The 16,256-nt window shown below is 45.7% G+C and overlaps 2 protein-coding genes across 15 annotated transcripts in view; both read left to right on the top strand.

The window, feature by feature from the left end:
- Positions 1-833: 833 nt before the first annotated feature.
- Positions 834-7,005, top strand: LOC125692826 (torsin-1A-interacting protein 1-like). Of its 2 annotated transcripts, none has more exons than XM_048943828.1 (6): positions 834-1,108; positions 1,266-1,334; positions 2,041-2,160; positions 2,670-2,726; positions 4,094-4,153; positions 5,180-7,005. In XM_048943828.1, exons 1-6 carry the CDS (start codon positions 1,009-1,011, stop codon positions 5,977-5,979), a joined length of 1,206 nt encoding a protein of 401 aa, XP_048799785.1. In that variant the 5' UTR covers positions 834-1,008; the 3' UTR covers positions 5,980-7,005. The 2 variants fall into 2 exon arrangements, with proteins under 2 accessions (XP_048799785.1, XP_048799784.1); XM_048943827.1 differs by having other exon boundaries at positions 837-1,123.
- A 3,016-nt stretch (positions 7,006-10,021) lies between these two features.
- CEP350 (centrosomal protein 350) overlaps positions 10,022-16,256 on the top strand; it is a 74,520-nt gene continuing 68,285 nt past the window's right edge. For 11 of the 13 annotated variants that reach the window (XM_048943774.1, XM_048943777.1, XM_048943768.1 and 8 more), the window contains exon 1: positions 12,113-12,298. The gene's annotated coding sequence lies outside the window, so the exon portion shown is untranslated. Of the gene's footprint in view, positions 10,190-11,846; positions 12,028-12,112; positions 12,299-16,256 lie in introns of those variants that run through there. The other 2 variants (XM_048943766.1, XM_048943767.1) reach the window with 2 other exon arrangements.

Here is a 16,256-nt window from a genome sequence, read left to right as displayed (position 1 = left end):
GTGAACAAAACCTGTTCCATGGTCTGCTCTTTGTGCTCCCACACCCAGAGCTGGAGTATGAGGGACATACAAGGGTCTGGATGGGATGGAGATCTCTCTCTTCGTGGCAGCAAATACAGTGCTGTGCTTTATAGAGTAATTGATTTTTTCATTGCTTCTATTAGCAGATTTGGCTTTTATCCTGAGCACTGATTCTTATTTTTCCTCTTATCTTCTCCCCTTGTCCTGCTGAGAAGCAGGACTGAGAGAGTGTCTGGATATACACCTAGTGACCAGGTTAGGCTAGCACACTAAGGGATGTTAAAGCCAGAAGGGGACCTGTGTGCCATTCTGTTTGCATTCCTTTGGTTGGGAACAGCCAGTGGATGCCCTGCTTCCCCTCCTGCAGCAAAGCAGGCAGCAGCTCCCTCTGTTAACCACAAAGCCTCTGTAGGTGCAGGGGACAGAGTCCATCTCCCTTCTAGACAGACTCAGCAAATTCTTTTGTCGTGAACAATCTCTCACCGGATGCAGCAGAGGGCTGTAAAAACAGGAAGAACGGCAAAGCGTAAAGGAAAAAGCCTAAGTGACTTATCTACAGCGAGCTGCGCTCCCTGCGATGCTCTGTTATGCAAGAAGCCAAGGTCAGAATCTGCATAGAACATAATCTCCCCCCAGGGTTGTGCTCTTGGGTGCCATCCATCTCGCACCCTGGCCAAAGGTGTATTTGACTTGTTTCTGGCCAAAGGTAAAGAGCAGCATGATGGACACAGCGGACAGGAGCTGCAGAGCTCCGTTAAGGTCCCAGAGTTCCTCTCCGTCCACCCGCCTGACCCCGCGCTCGCCACTTCCGCGTCACGTCGGGCACGGCCGGAAATAAAGGCGGCGCAGTGCGCGCCCTATGCGCTGTTCCACGTGACGCGGAAGTGGTGGGTGCGGAGCTCTCCCCGCCTCGGGAAGTGAGGTTGGCGGAGCCGCCTCCGCCGCGGAAAGGCGGCAGCTTCGGTGCAGCGCGGAGCAGAGGACGGGATGATGGAGGACGGCGAGGAGCAGGCTCCGCCGCACGCTCCGGAGCTGAAGCACAGGCGGAAGAGCCCCCGGTTCGCGGCCGAGGCCGAGCCCGACTCTGGTGGGGCGCCGGAGGGTGAGCGGCGCGGGCGGGCGTAGCGCAGTGGATCTTGCGGTTTAGGGCGCGGTGGGGCGGCGCGGAATGGGGCGGGCGGGCGGATTGGGGAAGCGGGCGGAGAGTTTTGATAACGGAGTCAAGAAGCGGAATCTCGTTGCAGGAGGCGAGCCGTCCTTCGGTAGCCCGGGCAGCCTCACCCGGCCCCCGATCCGCGCCTGCAGGGCGGCAGGTGAGTCCCGGCCCTGCTGCTCCCCTGCCCCCGGGTTCGGTCGCCCGCTGAGCTGAAGCTTCCTTCTGGCAGCCTGGGTGGGATGGCAGGAAGGCGGTGGCACTGCGTAGTGCGATGCTGCGGCTGTTGTTTGGCAGCCTTAAACATGTCTTCATCTTTTCAAACCTCTTTTTTTTCCTGTGAGCATCTCTTTTGACTGGTCAGCCGGCCCTGACCTTTGCTTTGCAGCTTCTGCCACCTTACTGGACTTTATTCTTTCTGTTGGCAGTGCTAAGTTGGGTTTTGGCCTCTCAGTGGCTGCGGGGTTGGACAAACATTGATGGTGTGGGTTGATGCCTGAGAGCTCCCTGAGGGTTTCAGTGAGGGATGTGGGTGCCCTGGAGAGAAGCAGCATGTGGTGTTATGCTCTGAACTGATTTTAAGCCAAAAGCTCTTTTAAAAAAAATAAATAAATCAAAATAAATCTGTGTGGCAGCATGGACAGCTGTGTTTGCAGAGGATTCCAATGTGCCATAAGCTTTTCAATTCTTAGTTGCTTTTTGGTGTCAAGAAAGTAACCCTTGGGAGATCGTAACGAGAAAAACACAAACATAGTTCATATACATTCTAAAACTGTATCTTGTCCATTGTTTTTGTGATGTTATGAGCACCAGTCATACTGAGATTATATCAGGCCTCCTTTTATCTCTCTTTTCCTACCCAACAGGTGGTTCTTCAGCTTCCTTCCTTCCAGAGAGCCCAGCAAAGGAAAAAGTGAATGATTATGATGTAACTGAGCACAAGTATTCAGCAGGGGATCAGCCTAATGTTTATACACCGCTGAAAGGTAACAGCGCTAGTTTTGGCCATGCCTTTCTTGTGATATAATAAATGATTGCTTAATTGTACTCAAATGATACTGAAGGAGGAGTTGAGCTGAAACCTGAATGGACGAAGATGTTTAAAATGTTGTTTTGGGAGGGGGATCTGGGGGAGCTGGTAGCTAACTGCTTGAAGAATCAGGGAGTGGCTTGAAATTCATTTAATCAGTAATTGTTTAATCACCCAGCTAAATTCGCTGCCTGTGGGAGAAGCCTGAAAGCAATTGTGAGCGCAGACTGACAAAAGATAGGTGTGAACCAAGTGGCAGGCCCTTCCTGTTAGATGTGGTAGCTTTCTTCCTTTACAGAGGGGTCTGAGAGGCTCATGTGAGTAGTTTGGCAGTACGCTGTGTACTCCTTCCCTGATAAGCTCTGAAGAAGTCATTGCAAGACCTAAACATGTGTTGGAAACATCTTACTGTTGTAAACTCGGATGCAGTCACAGTTTCATTTATAATTTTTGCTTTGGTTTCAGAAAGTAAGGCTGACTTCTTTGAGAAAACTCAAGAGCACTATTCTACAAAATCACAGAGTAAGTAGAAAAATAGATTCCAAGTCCTTCCCTGTAAATACGAGAATGCTACAGAATTCTTTTCCTTTTTTCTGCTAGTATTTTTCTTGTGCCTTTTAACTCTTTGTCTGGGAGGGGGTCAGGAGGCAGGCCCACATGGAAGCTGGAGAAGCTGCTCTGTTCCAGAGCTGGACTTGTCTATTTTATCAGTTATTCAACTTGCTCACCCAACAGAAAATGACCCCTCCCCCCTCACTTTTTTTTTGATTTTTGGCTGAGTTGGGTTGACTCATGGAGCAGTCAGTAAGTGCAGAGCACTGAGCAGGCGTATTGTGGGGTTGAGGGAAAGAACACAACCTTCACTTTTGGTATCAGTGGATCAGGATGTGCACAAGTCACCTTCCTCTGTAAGCCTTCCTGGGGTAATGGTGGCCTGTTGTGGTTTGAACTAGCTGTCTGATACAGAGGAACAGCTTTCTTCTGTGCTGGCCAACTTAAGCCTGTTCATCTGAAGACCAATTCCTTGTTACAGATTTTTGTGCTTTTGGATGAGAGATGGGGTTTTCCAGTGGTTTGCTTGCTTGTTTTCTTTGTGTTTGTGTTGGTTGATGTTTGTTGGCTTTTTCTCTTGGGAGAGTGCTCGCCAGGGTCTGCCTGTGCCCTGTTGAGGGTGTCAGAGAGTTGCAGAACAGAGTTGCTCATTTAGCCATTCAAGCTCTGGCTTAAACCAGAACTGCTTTTAGCACCTACTGTCATTACATTCATACAGAAGCAAGGCTGTTGCATTTATTTTGGTGTTCTTGAAGTAACCACTGCAGGGTGTTTGTTCAGTTTATTCTCAGTAGTGTCATTGACAGTATCTGGATTTGGTTATATGTTACTGAAGAGCCTTCAGCTTTGAAACCAGTTGCTTTAGCTTTCAAGGGGCCAGAAATTCTCACATCTTCTTAATTAAGAGACTAAATGGAGAAAACATGCTGACCAATAATTGCACTGTATTCATGCAGGTCTTGGGAAAGTTGCTCATAACACTCTTTGATGGATAATGTCTCTAGTATTTTGCTGTCCGAACCCATTTAAATCAATAGACTAATAGTATATTTTAAGTTGAAGCCCCAGCAGTTATTGGTGCACAATATGGGGCCGTGATCTGATTGAGATAACAGGCCTGCATTTCAACCTGCACTGAAGTTACTGGCACCATGCCAACTTGCTATTGTTAATTAAACAGAAATTAGATTTGGAGAAGGAAATGTGACCCTTCCTAGGTGTTGCAGGTTTCTGGAGAATGCATATCCCTGGTTACAGTAAGACTGTAAGCCCTCTCTCCACTGGAAGATTGGTTATGATTGTATATTGTTCTCATGTTCCTTTCTTAATCTTGACAGGCAGAAGTAAATTCCGAGATCGGCCCAGCACAGGGAAGCAGTCACAGCACTTGGCCAAAAGTAAGACTTCTGCTTTCACTTCTATTTCTTACATGCATTATTTTAAGCACTCACTGGCTTGCTCAAACTGAGCATCCTTAACGGAACCAATGCCTTGCTCACTAGGGCGTGTGTTTTCAGTACTAAAGAAGGGAAGAGTCTTGTGTGATGGATGGGAAGTGTTTTTGCCACTATCTGAACATCTTCCATTTGTACTGTCTACAAGGTTTGCCCTGCAATTAAAATTGAGGCAGACCTAGTGGTGGTATTATTTAATAGCTGTTGTGTTGCTGTCCTGCTGAAGGTTAGGACATTAAAAGACAAAACACAAAAAACCCCCACAAAATCCCCAACAATGTAGTATAAGTTCTTTGTTGCCAGAGAACTTGGTCTGTTTTATTATGGGTTTTTCTGGGGACAGAATCAAGCCTTATGCTTTGCAGTAGGTCAAACACGTGTTAGTTTAGCTGTTTTAATTTGCAACCAAAACCAAGTTTCTGATGCTCACTGTGCTCCTGTGCACTGTTTGCTGTGTGTCTTCTTTGTGAAGCTGGTTGAGAATGCGTTCTCTGGAATATTGAGCACCTCTGAGATACAAATAATGCATGTTTATATTTAAGAAGATTGGGGAGAAACAGCAACAGAAATTGTTCTGGTACTGCCAGATTTTCTATCAGGTTCTTTCTATAGAAACTAAATGGAGGAACAAGTTTGACCTTTGTGAGCTTTGCCACTTTAAACTGAGGATTTGGTGGAAGGAGGGGTGGAGCTTTCAGCTCCTTTTTCAGAAGAATGTCCAGTGTCTTGGTTATTTTGAAGCATTTTCAGATTAACTTGTAATGACGACATGTTATGTTGCTGAAGAAGTGAGGATTTCACAACACTACTTTTAACCTGAAAGATGAAATTGGGAAGGTTCTCTTTTAAGCTAGAACATTTTTATTTTCTACTACTGTACCAGTAGCTTAAGAGTGAAATCAGTTCATTAACTTCTGCTGTATTTTCTTCTTTTCTCTTTTTGTTGTTGTTTGCTCCTCTTTTCTATAGAGGATGGATCACAGAGTGGATTTTGCAAGGGATGGACTTTGTTATTTGTTCTGTTAATTAGTATCTCATTGTTTGCCTTCCTGTGGATTAAAATACAAAGCCTTCCAGATGCAACTTTGTCAAGTAGAAATACTCAAATTCTACAAGCGTTTCGGGCCCGGATGAAGAAACTCAGAAATACATACCAAAGTCAGGACCCCAATCTGTGGAAGAGAACCCATGTGTTCCTTGAGAAGCACCTGAATACTTCCCACCTGCACCTAGAGCCAGCCATCTTACTGTTCACAGCTGGTCGAGAAGCCGAGAAAGCACTGAGGTGTCTTAGTGATGAGATTGCCAATGCTTTTGCATTCTCCCAGAATGCAACTACAATCAAAATTAACGGGGCAGACAAAGCCGTATTGGACAGTGATGTTGTTAAGCTGGAGGTGGATGATGAGCTCAGCTCAGGGTTCAGACAAGGCAAGAAGGTAGCAGTGGTGCATCGTTTTGAGCTGCTGCCTGCAGGCTCCACCCTGATCTTCTACAAGTACTGTGACCATGAAAATGCAGCATTTAAGGATGTGGCTCTTCTGCTGACAGTTCTCCTGGATGAGCAGTCGCTGAGAAGAAGCCTCACCTTTCAAGAAGTTGAGGAGAAGGTGCGGGATTTCCTTCGGACCAAGTTCACTAGTTCTGATGATCCTGGTTCTTCTAACAGCATAGATACAGATAAGCTGAGTGGATTGTGGAGCCGTATCTCTCATCTTGTCTTGCCTGTTTGGCCTGAAAAGAGCTTCTCTATGGAGGGATGCACATAACAGGCTTTAGAGTGGCCTTTGGAAAGGAAGGAGACAGAAAATGTGGTGTGATGGCTAAACAGGGAAGAACTGTGGCTGTTGAGCTCAGACACACACAGTTTCTGTGCAAAGAAACTTCATCAGGTGGCAGGGTTGCTAGAGTAGCTGGGACTGGGACTCTGAACAGAGCCTGCAGAAGGCAAGCAAGGAACTTGCTAGTTTTTGGTAAGTTGCCTTCAGTAACTTACTCAGGTTTGGTGTCTTGGAATTAGAAGCGTGTGCCACTGCAGAGCCACTCATCTGCTTGTGAAGTTGTCTTGTTGGCTTTGCTCTGAAGAGCCTTTTCTGCTGGCAGGTAAAGCTAGAATCACGTTTGATAAGGTAACGAGACAAACTATCACCTTCAATGGACAGAATTTACCTTTCTTGTAATACATTAGCAATGATAAAGTGACATGAATCCATATAATCATAGCATAGATGTCAGCTATCTCTGGAGACTTCTTGAAATGACAGAATTGCCTGAGAGATTTGTGACTTGCAGAGAATCTTTCAGCAAGCATTTCTTCCTCAAATTTCTTCCTACTCTGACCAGTTCGGAGAGTGAGAAAAGCTGATGTACAAAGTATTACCTTGATGCTGGTAGTAAATGTTAGTTAAATGATTCCTCAGCCCCTCTTTGCATCACTGCTTCAGAAGTTCTGCAACTCTTTAAATTTGGGGAGAATTGAGGAAAAACGCCTACCATGTGTGTACTAAATGTTACATCTCCTTTTCAAATAAAACCTTAGCAAGACATAATTATTTCTCACCTTAAGAAGATAATTATTTTTGCATTAAGAGAATGTATTTATTTGTGGTACCTTGTAAACTAGAAAACAAATCTTTTTTTCATGTCTGTGTATAACCTGGTGCTTGCTGCATAAGCTTTTAGTGAAGAACAGATTTGCAAGGCGTGTTTTTAAAATACATTTTTAAGAGTGCCTCCTGCCAAGAATCCCTCATACCAGACTAAAAACATGTGTCTTTCTGTTGTAAATTTTTTTTTTTTTTTTTTTTTTTTTTTTTACAAAAAATAAGTGAATTGCAGCACTTCCATTTCATTACTATTAGTGATGCTGCTGAACCATTGGTCTGCACGTATTCAGTGTTGAGTATGAAGGAATGTGTGAATACTGCTCTCAAATTAACAGGTCATTTTCTTTAACAGCTGAGAGCTTAGTGGTTCTTGGGCCCATCCTTTACTCACAAGTCCCTTGAGCTGTCATGTTGTCAAGGAGAACATCTTGGAAATGCTGGAACATCTGGCTTCTTGTGCAAGCACAGATTTGGGGTGTAATGCGGGATTGAGCAAAATCACCTGAAGTGTATAAAAGAGTGCAGTTGGAGAGACACAGCTGTGGTTGTTTGAGCCAGTGGTGGAGTTGTGTTTACCACTGAGAGCCAGCACTGGATACCAGTTCTTATTTCAATGAGAAGAAATACAAACTGTAAAAAGACATGGAAGTGCTGCTGTTCTGTGTTTAAGAGTAGCTCAGGAAGAAAAAGGTGGCATTTACATTTTGAACATTTCACTGGACAAATGCTTCTTTTTAAAGAATAAAACAAACTGTGACTTATTTCCGAGTGTATCCTGATAGTATATCTACTTGTATGTTACTGTAAACTACTTCAGTAATCATTAAAAAATAAATCTACTTGTTTTATAAACATGAGATTTGCCTATTGAATGTTACGTGGTCAGAATTCCTTGTTCATGTATTTAAGACTGTTCCCTTTACCTTTGACCAGATACAGATGCCTAAAATAAAACCTTCTGCAAAATTTAGGAGCTCCAAGAAACTTGAGTGGAGTGATAGCTATTGGGATGCAGATGTATGTATTTGATAGTATCTGGGCTGCTCCCCGACTGGGCACAACTCAGGAAATTGTAATAGCTCTGGATTTTCTCATGCTTGGTGTCCTTGTGCTGTTTCTCAGTTCTGATTCAAAGTTAGCATATGGTTCACTTGTTTCATTTGTCTGATATCAGTCAGATGACTGAAGGGATGATTCCATTGTTGGCCCACTTCTGGCTGCACATTCCTGTACCTCTGCTGTGCCAAGTTAGTGTGCTGTGACCAGCCTTAGGGACAGGTCTGAAATGAAAACCAGCTTGGGGGGGGGAAAAAAAAAGGATAAACTCAGCAGACTGAGCCATGCCACAATGGTGGGAGATTCATGCTGTTATTACTAATGAAACACGTGTGATTCAGTTTCTTTTTCTAAAGCTGTCTCCCATGAGATGAAAGGGCTGTGTTCTACTATTTCAAGACCAAATAGGAAGGTGTCTTGAAACTAAAGACTTAATGTTCTACTTAGTGTTGTGTCAGACAGTAATTGTGGGGTTTTTTGTTAATTGCAAGAGAAGTGAGGTGTACTTCCAAATCTACAGTGTGCTGCTTAGTCTGGAAAAATAAATTAAAAGCAAAATGCTATACACAGCCCATTCTGGAGAGTGGGAAGGGCTGGAATTAGAAGGCTTCCTACTGCTGAAGAAGTAGGTCCAGTTTGTGGCTTTGTCCTTTAAAGGCTCTTATCAAGTATCCATGGGTACTTAATGCAGATCTTAAGTAACTTCTCCTGGGCCAGAGTTGAAGAGTAGTATGTCTGTTGCTCACAGGCAGCTGATTGTTACCCTCCATGTCTTATTTCATTGCCTGCAGTAAACTGAGCCTGTTGATGTTTTTGAAACTTTGGCATCTTCCAGAGAAATCTCATTTGTGAAGCTGCCTCTCCCTAATAGTTAACAGCAAATTAAATAGACTGTGATAGTGAAGATGTAGTTATAGACAGCGAAGAGCCTAGGCTGGAAAGGGAATGATTCATGTTCTGTGGACCTAGAGTATATAAACTTCAGGTAAAATGTGATTCTAGAGGAGCAGGACCAGTCAAACCAATTTGCAAACAGCACACTTCAGAACACTTATTTTCCATAATGCTGTGAGTTGGCTTGGAAAATGGGAGTGAGGCACACAGGAACGAGAAACTTGATTTTGCTCCAGCAGGGTTCTTATCCCGGTGCAAATTGCTCCCCTGATGCAAGCATACAAGTGCCAGGGAGCTGGTGACAGTGCCCTGTAGGCAGCCAGGGCATACAGAAAGTAGAATGTGGGCCGCCTTCTGCAACTCCTGCTGTCGCCTTCGTGCACCTAGAAAGGCAATACCTGTTTTGCCTTGAGCAGTGCATGGTTTGAAAGGGACTTAGAGCAATGCACTGCCTCATCTGTTTTTACCTTGTCTCCCACACCCTGCTTTCAGTCGCGCTGCACTGAGCAGAGGAATTCTGAACAGTTTTTCCCCACAAATTAAGAAAAAAATCATGGATTCAATATTCTTTTTTGAAAGATGTGTTTGTTTAGAACTGATAATCAAATCAGCTCAAACTGGGTGCAGAAGGCAAGGTGAGCTCCCCATTAAGGTAGACTTACAAGTACTTGCTGTATAGAGCAGAGCTACACTCAATAGCTATTATGTACTTGGAAAAAAAATCTGGCTTTAGAGATGCACAACAACATGTGAACAATTTGCCAGATTCTGTGCTAAGACCCTGTAGCCCAGCTGGAAAACTGAGAACAAATCTGAAGTGATGCGTAGTGAGCCATTCTGTTTTCTAAGCACAAATCACACGGGGAACAATTTTTCATGCTGCTGTAAGACAAACTGCAAAATTGTACCAGTATATAGAAGGAAAAGGGGGAGGGGAAGTTTCCTGTGGTTCTCACAGCTGTCCTGCGTCCTGTTTTATTGTCAGTGCCTGACAGTTGGATTTATAATGGAGAGCCTGGAAGACCTCATACCACATTCAACAGGTGGAAGCACCCTTCCCCAAATTCTTCTCTGGCTCATGGGAGCCATGCCAGTCAAAGAAAGCAGGGAGGGAGGCTGGGAGGGGGGGAACTAGCAGCTCTTTTGGCTGCAATAGCCAGCTGCCCCTTTTCTAATTTTAGAAGGGGCGTGCAATAGTAGTATGGAGTGGAAAACTTTCCAAACCTCTCTCTTAAAGCTGCAATAACAAAGTTAGTGTAAGATGAGATTGTGGCTGTTTAGCCCTGACTTACTGTATCCATCCACCACTTCCAGCGCCCCGGGAGTGCTCGCAGCAGTGTCTCCGTTGCTTCACAGTGTAACAAGCAGTTCATCAAACTGAATTGGGATGAGAGTCTTTTCTCCCAGCTGCAGCTGTTTGCAGGTAAACGGCCTCCTTATTTCTAATCTTGGAGAATTTCACAAGGGGACTGCATTTGTTGTGAGTTTCTCTCTTGTTTCTTTTAGTACAAGACCTGCCTGTCAGAGCTTTATGCCCATTGGTAGGGAGTTTTTAAAAAGTAATGCAAAGTTTTATGATTAAGTTCCACGGATAAAGAGAATAAATAGAAGCTGTACAGAAGCAAAAAATGCAGTAGACAAACAATGCCTTATAATTTTGACTGGCTGAAAAATTATTTTCATGTTTGAGAAAATTCTAATGCAACTCCCCGTTTGCCTGAAAATGAAAAGGAGCCTGAAACTAGATGAACTGCTTCCAAGCAGAAATGAGAAGCTAAGTTTAAAAGCATAATTAAAAAGGTAATGCATTACAAAAGTGCTGAATAATTTAACTAGACTGCCAAGGCAGCAATATTAATGACTGAATTTAAGCAAACACCAGGTGATGATGGAGAATGGAATAATGGAATGCAATTTCCCTTCTCTGTGATCAGGGCTCTCATATGCTGCAGTAATATCGCCCGCATTGACTGAAGTTGTCATTAGTACAAAGAGTCTTCTGCATTTAGAAGGTGCAGGTTTGTTCTTTTAGGACTTGAGAGGGAATGAGGCACTCCCTACCACTTTTTTCCATCAGAACTGTGCCTGTCTTTTTGTCCAATTATTTTTTTCTCTTATCTGGAGAAAAACACAAAAAAACATTTTCCACTGCCATCTCAAGCTTACCTCTTGTTTCAAAGGAGGTATGCTTACTCTGGAAAATACACTCTGTAATTAGACTGTGCATGTAAAGGAGCCAAATTAAGGCTCAATGGGTACCCTGTAATTGTGACATGATTAAGTTCTGAGTTGCTCAAACTCTGCAGCTGCAATGGTCTCAGCATTCGGGCTGCTTTCCCGTGTTGTTCCCATACTGGAATTTTTATATGCAGAACATTTGCCATTCACAAGAAGAGGGGTTATGTAAAAATAGTTTAATCCTTAAGGAAAAAAAAATCTCCAGTAATTTCAGTGCTCCTTTAGGGGCTGTGGAAGATAGCACTCCACCCCCGTGCTCCCCCAAGAAATTTGGCATCTGTAATCAAGCCATCACACTAATTACTGGAAACCGGAGTCTGGCGAGGCTGCAGACAGGCCCTCAAGGAGACGTTCCCAAAATAACCAGAGGAATAATTTCTTTCTTTTTTTTCTTTTTTCCTATTCTAATGACTTTCCTTCTTCAATGGAAATAATTCTGCTGCAGCCAGATAACATCTCAGACCTATTTGTGAAATGTGGGTTAACTGTTAAATTTGGAAACAGGGAGTTCGGCATTCGGAGCTGCTTTCATTTTGGGAGAAAAAAAAAAAAAAAAGCAAGAAAAAAAAAAAAAAAAGCGTGATTTTTATGAAGATGGTGCCCCAATTTGGGCTGCGGCCCAAAGGAACACGGCGGCAGTTAACATGACAAAGTGCCGTTCTTGTATCAAACCCGAGGCACCGAGCCCTGCCGCTCTGCACGAACCGGCACGGAAAGAATACAAGCCGTGAGGGACGCGTTGGAAAAAAGCCCTTCGCGGCGCTGAGAGCACAGCAGCCCCGCCACAGGGCCGCCTCGCCCCGCCCGCAGCCGGGCGCCGTCTCGCCCCGGGCCAGGCGCGGCGCTGCGTGGGCTCTGCGGGCACCATGAAAGCGGCAGTGCCGAGCCGGCACCGCCCTTGGTCCGTCCCCCGGCTCGGCCCGGGCTCCAGCCGAGACAGGAGCGGAGCCGCTCGCCGGACCCGGTGCGAGCCGGGAGCGGGACGGCCGGGCCGGGCCGAGCCGCAAACGACATGGCGCCGAGGTAAGGAGCGGCGCGCCGCGACGGGACGCCGCCATCTTGGGGAGGTCGCGGCGCGCCGGTTCTCGCGAGACTTGGCGGGCGCTCCCGCCCTGCCCCGCGCCGCTGCCGCCGCCGTTCCGTGTCAGTCGTTGTCCGGTAATGGCGGAGGGCCGGCGCCGCTGAGGGAGCGCGCGTCGGCGGGCTGCGGAGCCGAGCTCGGGACGCACACTCTCTGCTTTCGCGGGATGCCCCGGGACCCGGGCGGTGGGCGGCGAGGAACCGCCGCCACCAGGTGAGCCGGGAGCGGCCCAGGCCCGGCTGCGCTGCCGGCCGCGTCCCGCTACGGGGCCGGGCGGTGCGGCGGCTGTCAGCGGGCCGGGCTCCCTTGGACATCGCTGTTTCCCTCTTTCTTACGTCGATGTGCCTGGGGCGGTGAAGGGAGGGACGGGGTAGGGTATCTGTGGCGTCGCTGGTTGTCGCTTTGCATGGGGAAACGCCGGACGCGGGTTTTCTTCCCGAGCCTCCCGCTGCCCCGTTTGCTGCTGGCAGCCCCGGCCCTGCCAGGTCCGTCGCAGCGCTCAGCGCCGTTAACCGACCGCCTCCGGCTCCGTCCCCGCTGACAGCCGCTCCGGCGAGCTGTGACCGCGTCGTGCCGTTCGGCTGGGCGTTCGGGGCTTTGTGATGATGTGACTGAGGCTTCTTGTTCTGTGGATGTGGTTTGCTGAGCTGTAAGACCCGCTGTCGGTGTCTGGCATAGTTTGGCTGCAAGCCGTATCACGGCAACCGGGCGTCTCCTAGCACATCGCGTGCCTGCCATCGAAACTGCCGCTCCGGGATAGCCCTGCCGCTGGATGCGTGCTCCTGTGCCTCGTAGCTGAAAGCACACGGCCTCACCAGCCAGCCCTGTGTTTGGTCCTTCACAGGGCTGCCCGGCAGACACCTGAAAGCTGGCTCGGTAGTCCGTTGCTACCAAAAGCACAGCACAAAACTGCAGCCAACGTGCGCTGCTACATTACAGGAGTTCAGATCTGCTGTCCTGCCTGGTTGTGTGGCCAGCCTGCTGTGCTCGCTGCTCCTCATCGTTCCGGTTGCTACAGCAGCTTCATTAGGTAATGCTTCAGATAATTAACTACAACCAAGGGTGTGGCCACGCTGACAGTGTTGAAGGCTTCAGTTTCTGCCTGTGACGCTACCTTAGAACAAAGGTGTGCTGCATCTGCTGGCTGCAGCAACTGAGTTTGTGCACCAGTGACACATTTCTGCAGGGGGCCGGGGTGCTGTGGGAGCTGCACAGCTGTTGGTTCAGGTCTTCTGGTACAGCCCCTAGGTGTGGCAGGTTGCTGAAAAAACAAAGTGATGTGTAACTACAAAATCACATTTGCACAAACTTATATCGCTAAGCCAGTGTGCAGCCCTGTTTTATCACTGTAACGCTGGGCAAGACTTTATGAATATAAACAATCCCAATGTGGACAGCATCTTTCAAGCCTTGGAATAATTCTGGCAGTGATTTGTGCCACCGCGATAAAAGCATCTGTCGAGAACTAAATAAGTGGATAAGAGTTATTTATAAGTTTATTTAAGAGTATTTATTAGAATTGCAACTGTAAAGAATCAACTTGTGATGGCTCAGGTATGATATGCTTTTTGGCTTTTTCTTGCACTCTTCTCTATTGGTTTCTACTGGACTGGGTACTCTGTGTTTGACAGCTGAGCGTCAAGCTGTTGATGTGGTAATTCTCCTTGGATTTGAGTGCTCAGTTGAGACTGTAGTCCTGTGTACCTTTTAAGTTAGGCACGTGTTTGGTATGAGCTGAAGTCTAGAGTGTTAGTGCACATAGATCTGTATTTTCCAGTATTATATTCACAGCAGGTAAGCAAAACTGCCCATGGTAAGGTGAGTAAGTGTGATGTTTTGCTGATGCTTCTCTTTCCCCTCTGACCCACGCTGGCACTGACCGTGTGGCAGCTTGCTCCAGTTTGCTGAGCTGGTGGAGAACCAACAGAAAAAAAGAATGATGTTCTGCAGGGTTAGTGAGTTGACCTGGCTTAGTGAGCAATTGGACAAGCATTGCAGCTATCATAGGAGAGCAGCATCATTTGCTAGGGAGGAATATGTCTGTTCTTTTCTCAGTGCCAAGTTGCTAAATGTGCTCCATGTACCTTATAAACTCATGGTAAGAATAGGACTTCTTTTTATCAGTGCAGCAGCATTGTTTGAAACATGCTACCAAAGTACTCAGTAATGCAATTTGTGCTATTCAGTATAGGTGGTGTTAGTGAGAACCAGCGTAGCAGTGTAATTATGACGGGAGAAGTTGAGTGGAGAGAGAAAACTTTCCTAGTATCTCAGGCACGTGGCTGGATCGGAATGTCTGAATGCAAGAGTTATCTGTAGATATAAGTGCCTGGAAAAGATATGTGTATCATTGTGCTAATGATGTAATAGGCTTTCATGGACTGCTCTATTGAGAATAAAATTACTTGTATGCGTAGCTGAGAAACCTTTCTCAATATACTGCAGAAAGAATAGAGCAAGTAGATGAAAGAATCAGTTCTATGAGGTCATTCTTACTGAATGCTGAAAGAAATTGTGTTGTAAGAACAGCCTCACCAAATGGTTATCTGTGGCAAAAAGTGTATCTGTTCCAAAAGTGTTACATTTGTTAATAGGAAAATGCATCAGGTGGAATTGTTATATCGCATCAGAAAATCCGGATTTAATGCTTTAGGCACTTGGAGCATTTAATGGGACAGCACAGTCATTTTTTAAATACAAGAGAATATTTTGTTGTTTTCTATCTAGTGCAAGAAAAAGATCTTCTCAGCAGGGTCCTGGTACCAGTCTTTGCTGGTTACTGGCCTTTCCAAGGCAGGACGTGCTGAAGGACTCAGGCTTGTTCTGCTGAATGGATTTAGTATGGGCTGCAAGAGTTGCAGTCTTCTATCATGCAGTAACTGGAGATGAAACGGGAGAACTTCTGTTACGAAGGCTGAGGAAACAAACACAGGAGTGTTGTATCTTTCTGAAATTAGAATGTGTTGCTGATTTTCTTCTCTGTGATAAATGCAAATATCTTTGTAGTCAAAGGCAGTACAGAACTCCTGAATGGATGTGCATCTCCTTAATAAATGGATGCATTGTCTGTGCCTTTGTGCTCTGATTTCTTCACGAACAATGCATCGAGTTACGTGAGCTGTCACAACATTCATCTCAGTACATTTCCTCAGAGTACCTCCTAGTATGTGATGCAGCAGAGTAAGACATTCAATGCATTTTACTTTTGGCTAAACCACTAATTCAGTTTTTAGCTCCAGCCATTGCTTTTGCATTGCTTGTGGTGAAGCAGGGACACTTTTGCAAGCTGATGTGGCTTTTCACAGCAGAAGAACGTTGCAAATATCCATCCTCAGCTTATACCTGGAGAGAGGGACATTCTGTAGTGTTTCATGCAGTCATAGAATGAATGAATCATAGAATGGCTTGGGTTGGAGGGGACCTCAAGGATCATTAAGTTCCAACCCCTTTGCCACAAGCAGAGCCACCAACCTCCAGATCCAGGCTCCATTCAGCCTGGTCTTCAACACCTGCAGGGGTGGAACATCCACAGCAATCTGGGCAGCAGTTTCATTCATAGGAGATTCTTCAGTGTAGTTTGGATGCAAATTTAGTACCTGGCTGATGTCAGTGATTTCATCTTACAACTCGTGCTTCGTGTTTGTGTGTCTCAGCTGAATTTTCTGCTGTTTGATGGGGGTGGGACAGTTGATGTCATTTGTCTTTCTGGTTAACAGTTAGAGGTAGCTATGTGCACTTCACATTTTTCTTACTGCTTTTCTGTATGTAAATGTGTGCTGTATCTTGATTGCCCTGTTTAACTTCTTTAGTATCCCTAAAAGCTTTTAAAATATTTTTCTAGCTTAAGACAGGCCAAAAGTCACACATACATACATAGATATATAAATGAATCTTTTTGATTGATAGTTTCTATTTTCTTAACAACCAGAACATGAGATCATCTTGTATATTTACTGCTTGCATTGCAGGACTGAACAGTATTGCCTACAACATTACTCATTGAGAGCAGCTAACAGTTGTGCCTTGTTGCTTACTTTCAGCATTTTTTTGCGTTGGCCTCACATAATTACCTGTTGTCTCACATACAGCCTTACTCAGTGGGGCCCAGAGCAGTGTGGACCAGTAAACAATCTCTGAGTCATAGCAATAGCAGCTGCTTGGATGCAATAGC

The sequence above is a fragment of the Lagopus muta genome, chromosome 5 (assembly GCF_023343835.1).
Source record: "Lagopus muta isolate bLagMut1 chromosome 5, bLagMut1 primary, whole genome shotgun sequence".
NCBI lineage: Eukaryota > Metazoa > Chordata > Aves > Galliformes > Phasianidae > Lagopus > Lagopus muta.
The sequence above is the reverse complement of the archived record's forward strand: the minus strand, read 5'-3'. Positions and strand labels throughout refer to the sequence as shown.

Excerpts from the sequence above, each read along its gene's own strand:
- LOC125692826 (XM_048943827.1), top strand. The coding sequence starts at position 1,009 with ATGATGGAGGACGGCGAGGAGCAGGCTCCGCCGCACGCTCCGGAGCTG. Across the intron at positions 1,335-2,040 it reads CCGCGCCTGCAGGGCGGCAG|GTGGTTCTTCAGCTTCCTTC; the intron begins GTGAGTCCCGGC and ends CCTACCCAACAG. Across the intron at positions 2,727-4,093 it reads CTATTCTACAAAATCACAGA|GCAGAAGTAAATTCCGAGAT; the intron begins GTAAGTAGAAAA and ends TAATCTTGACAG.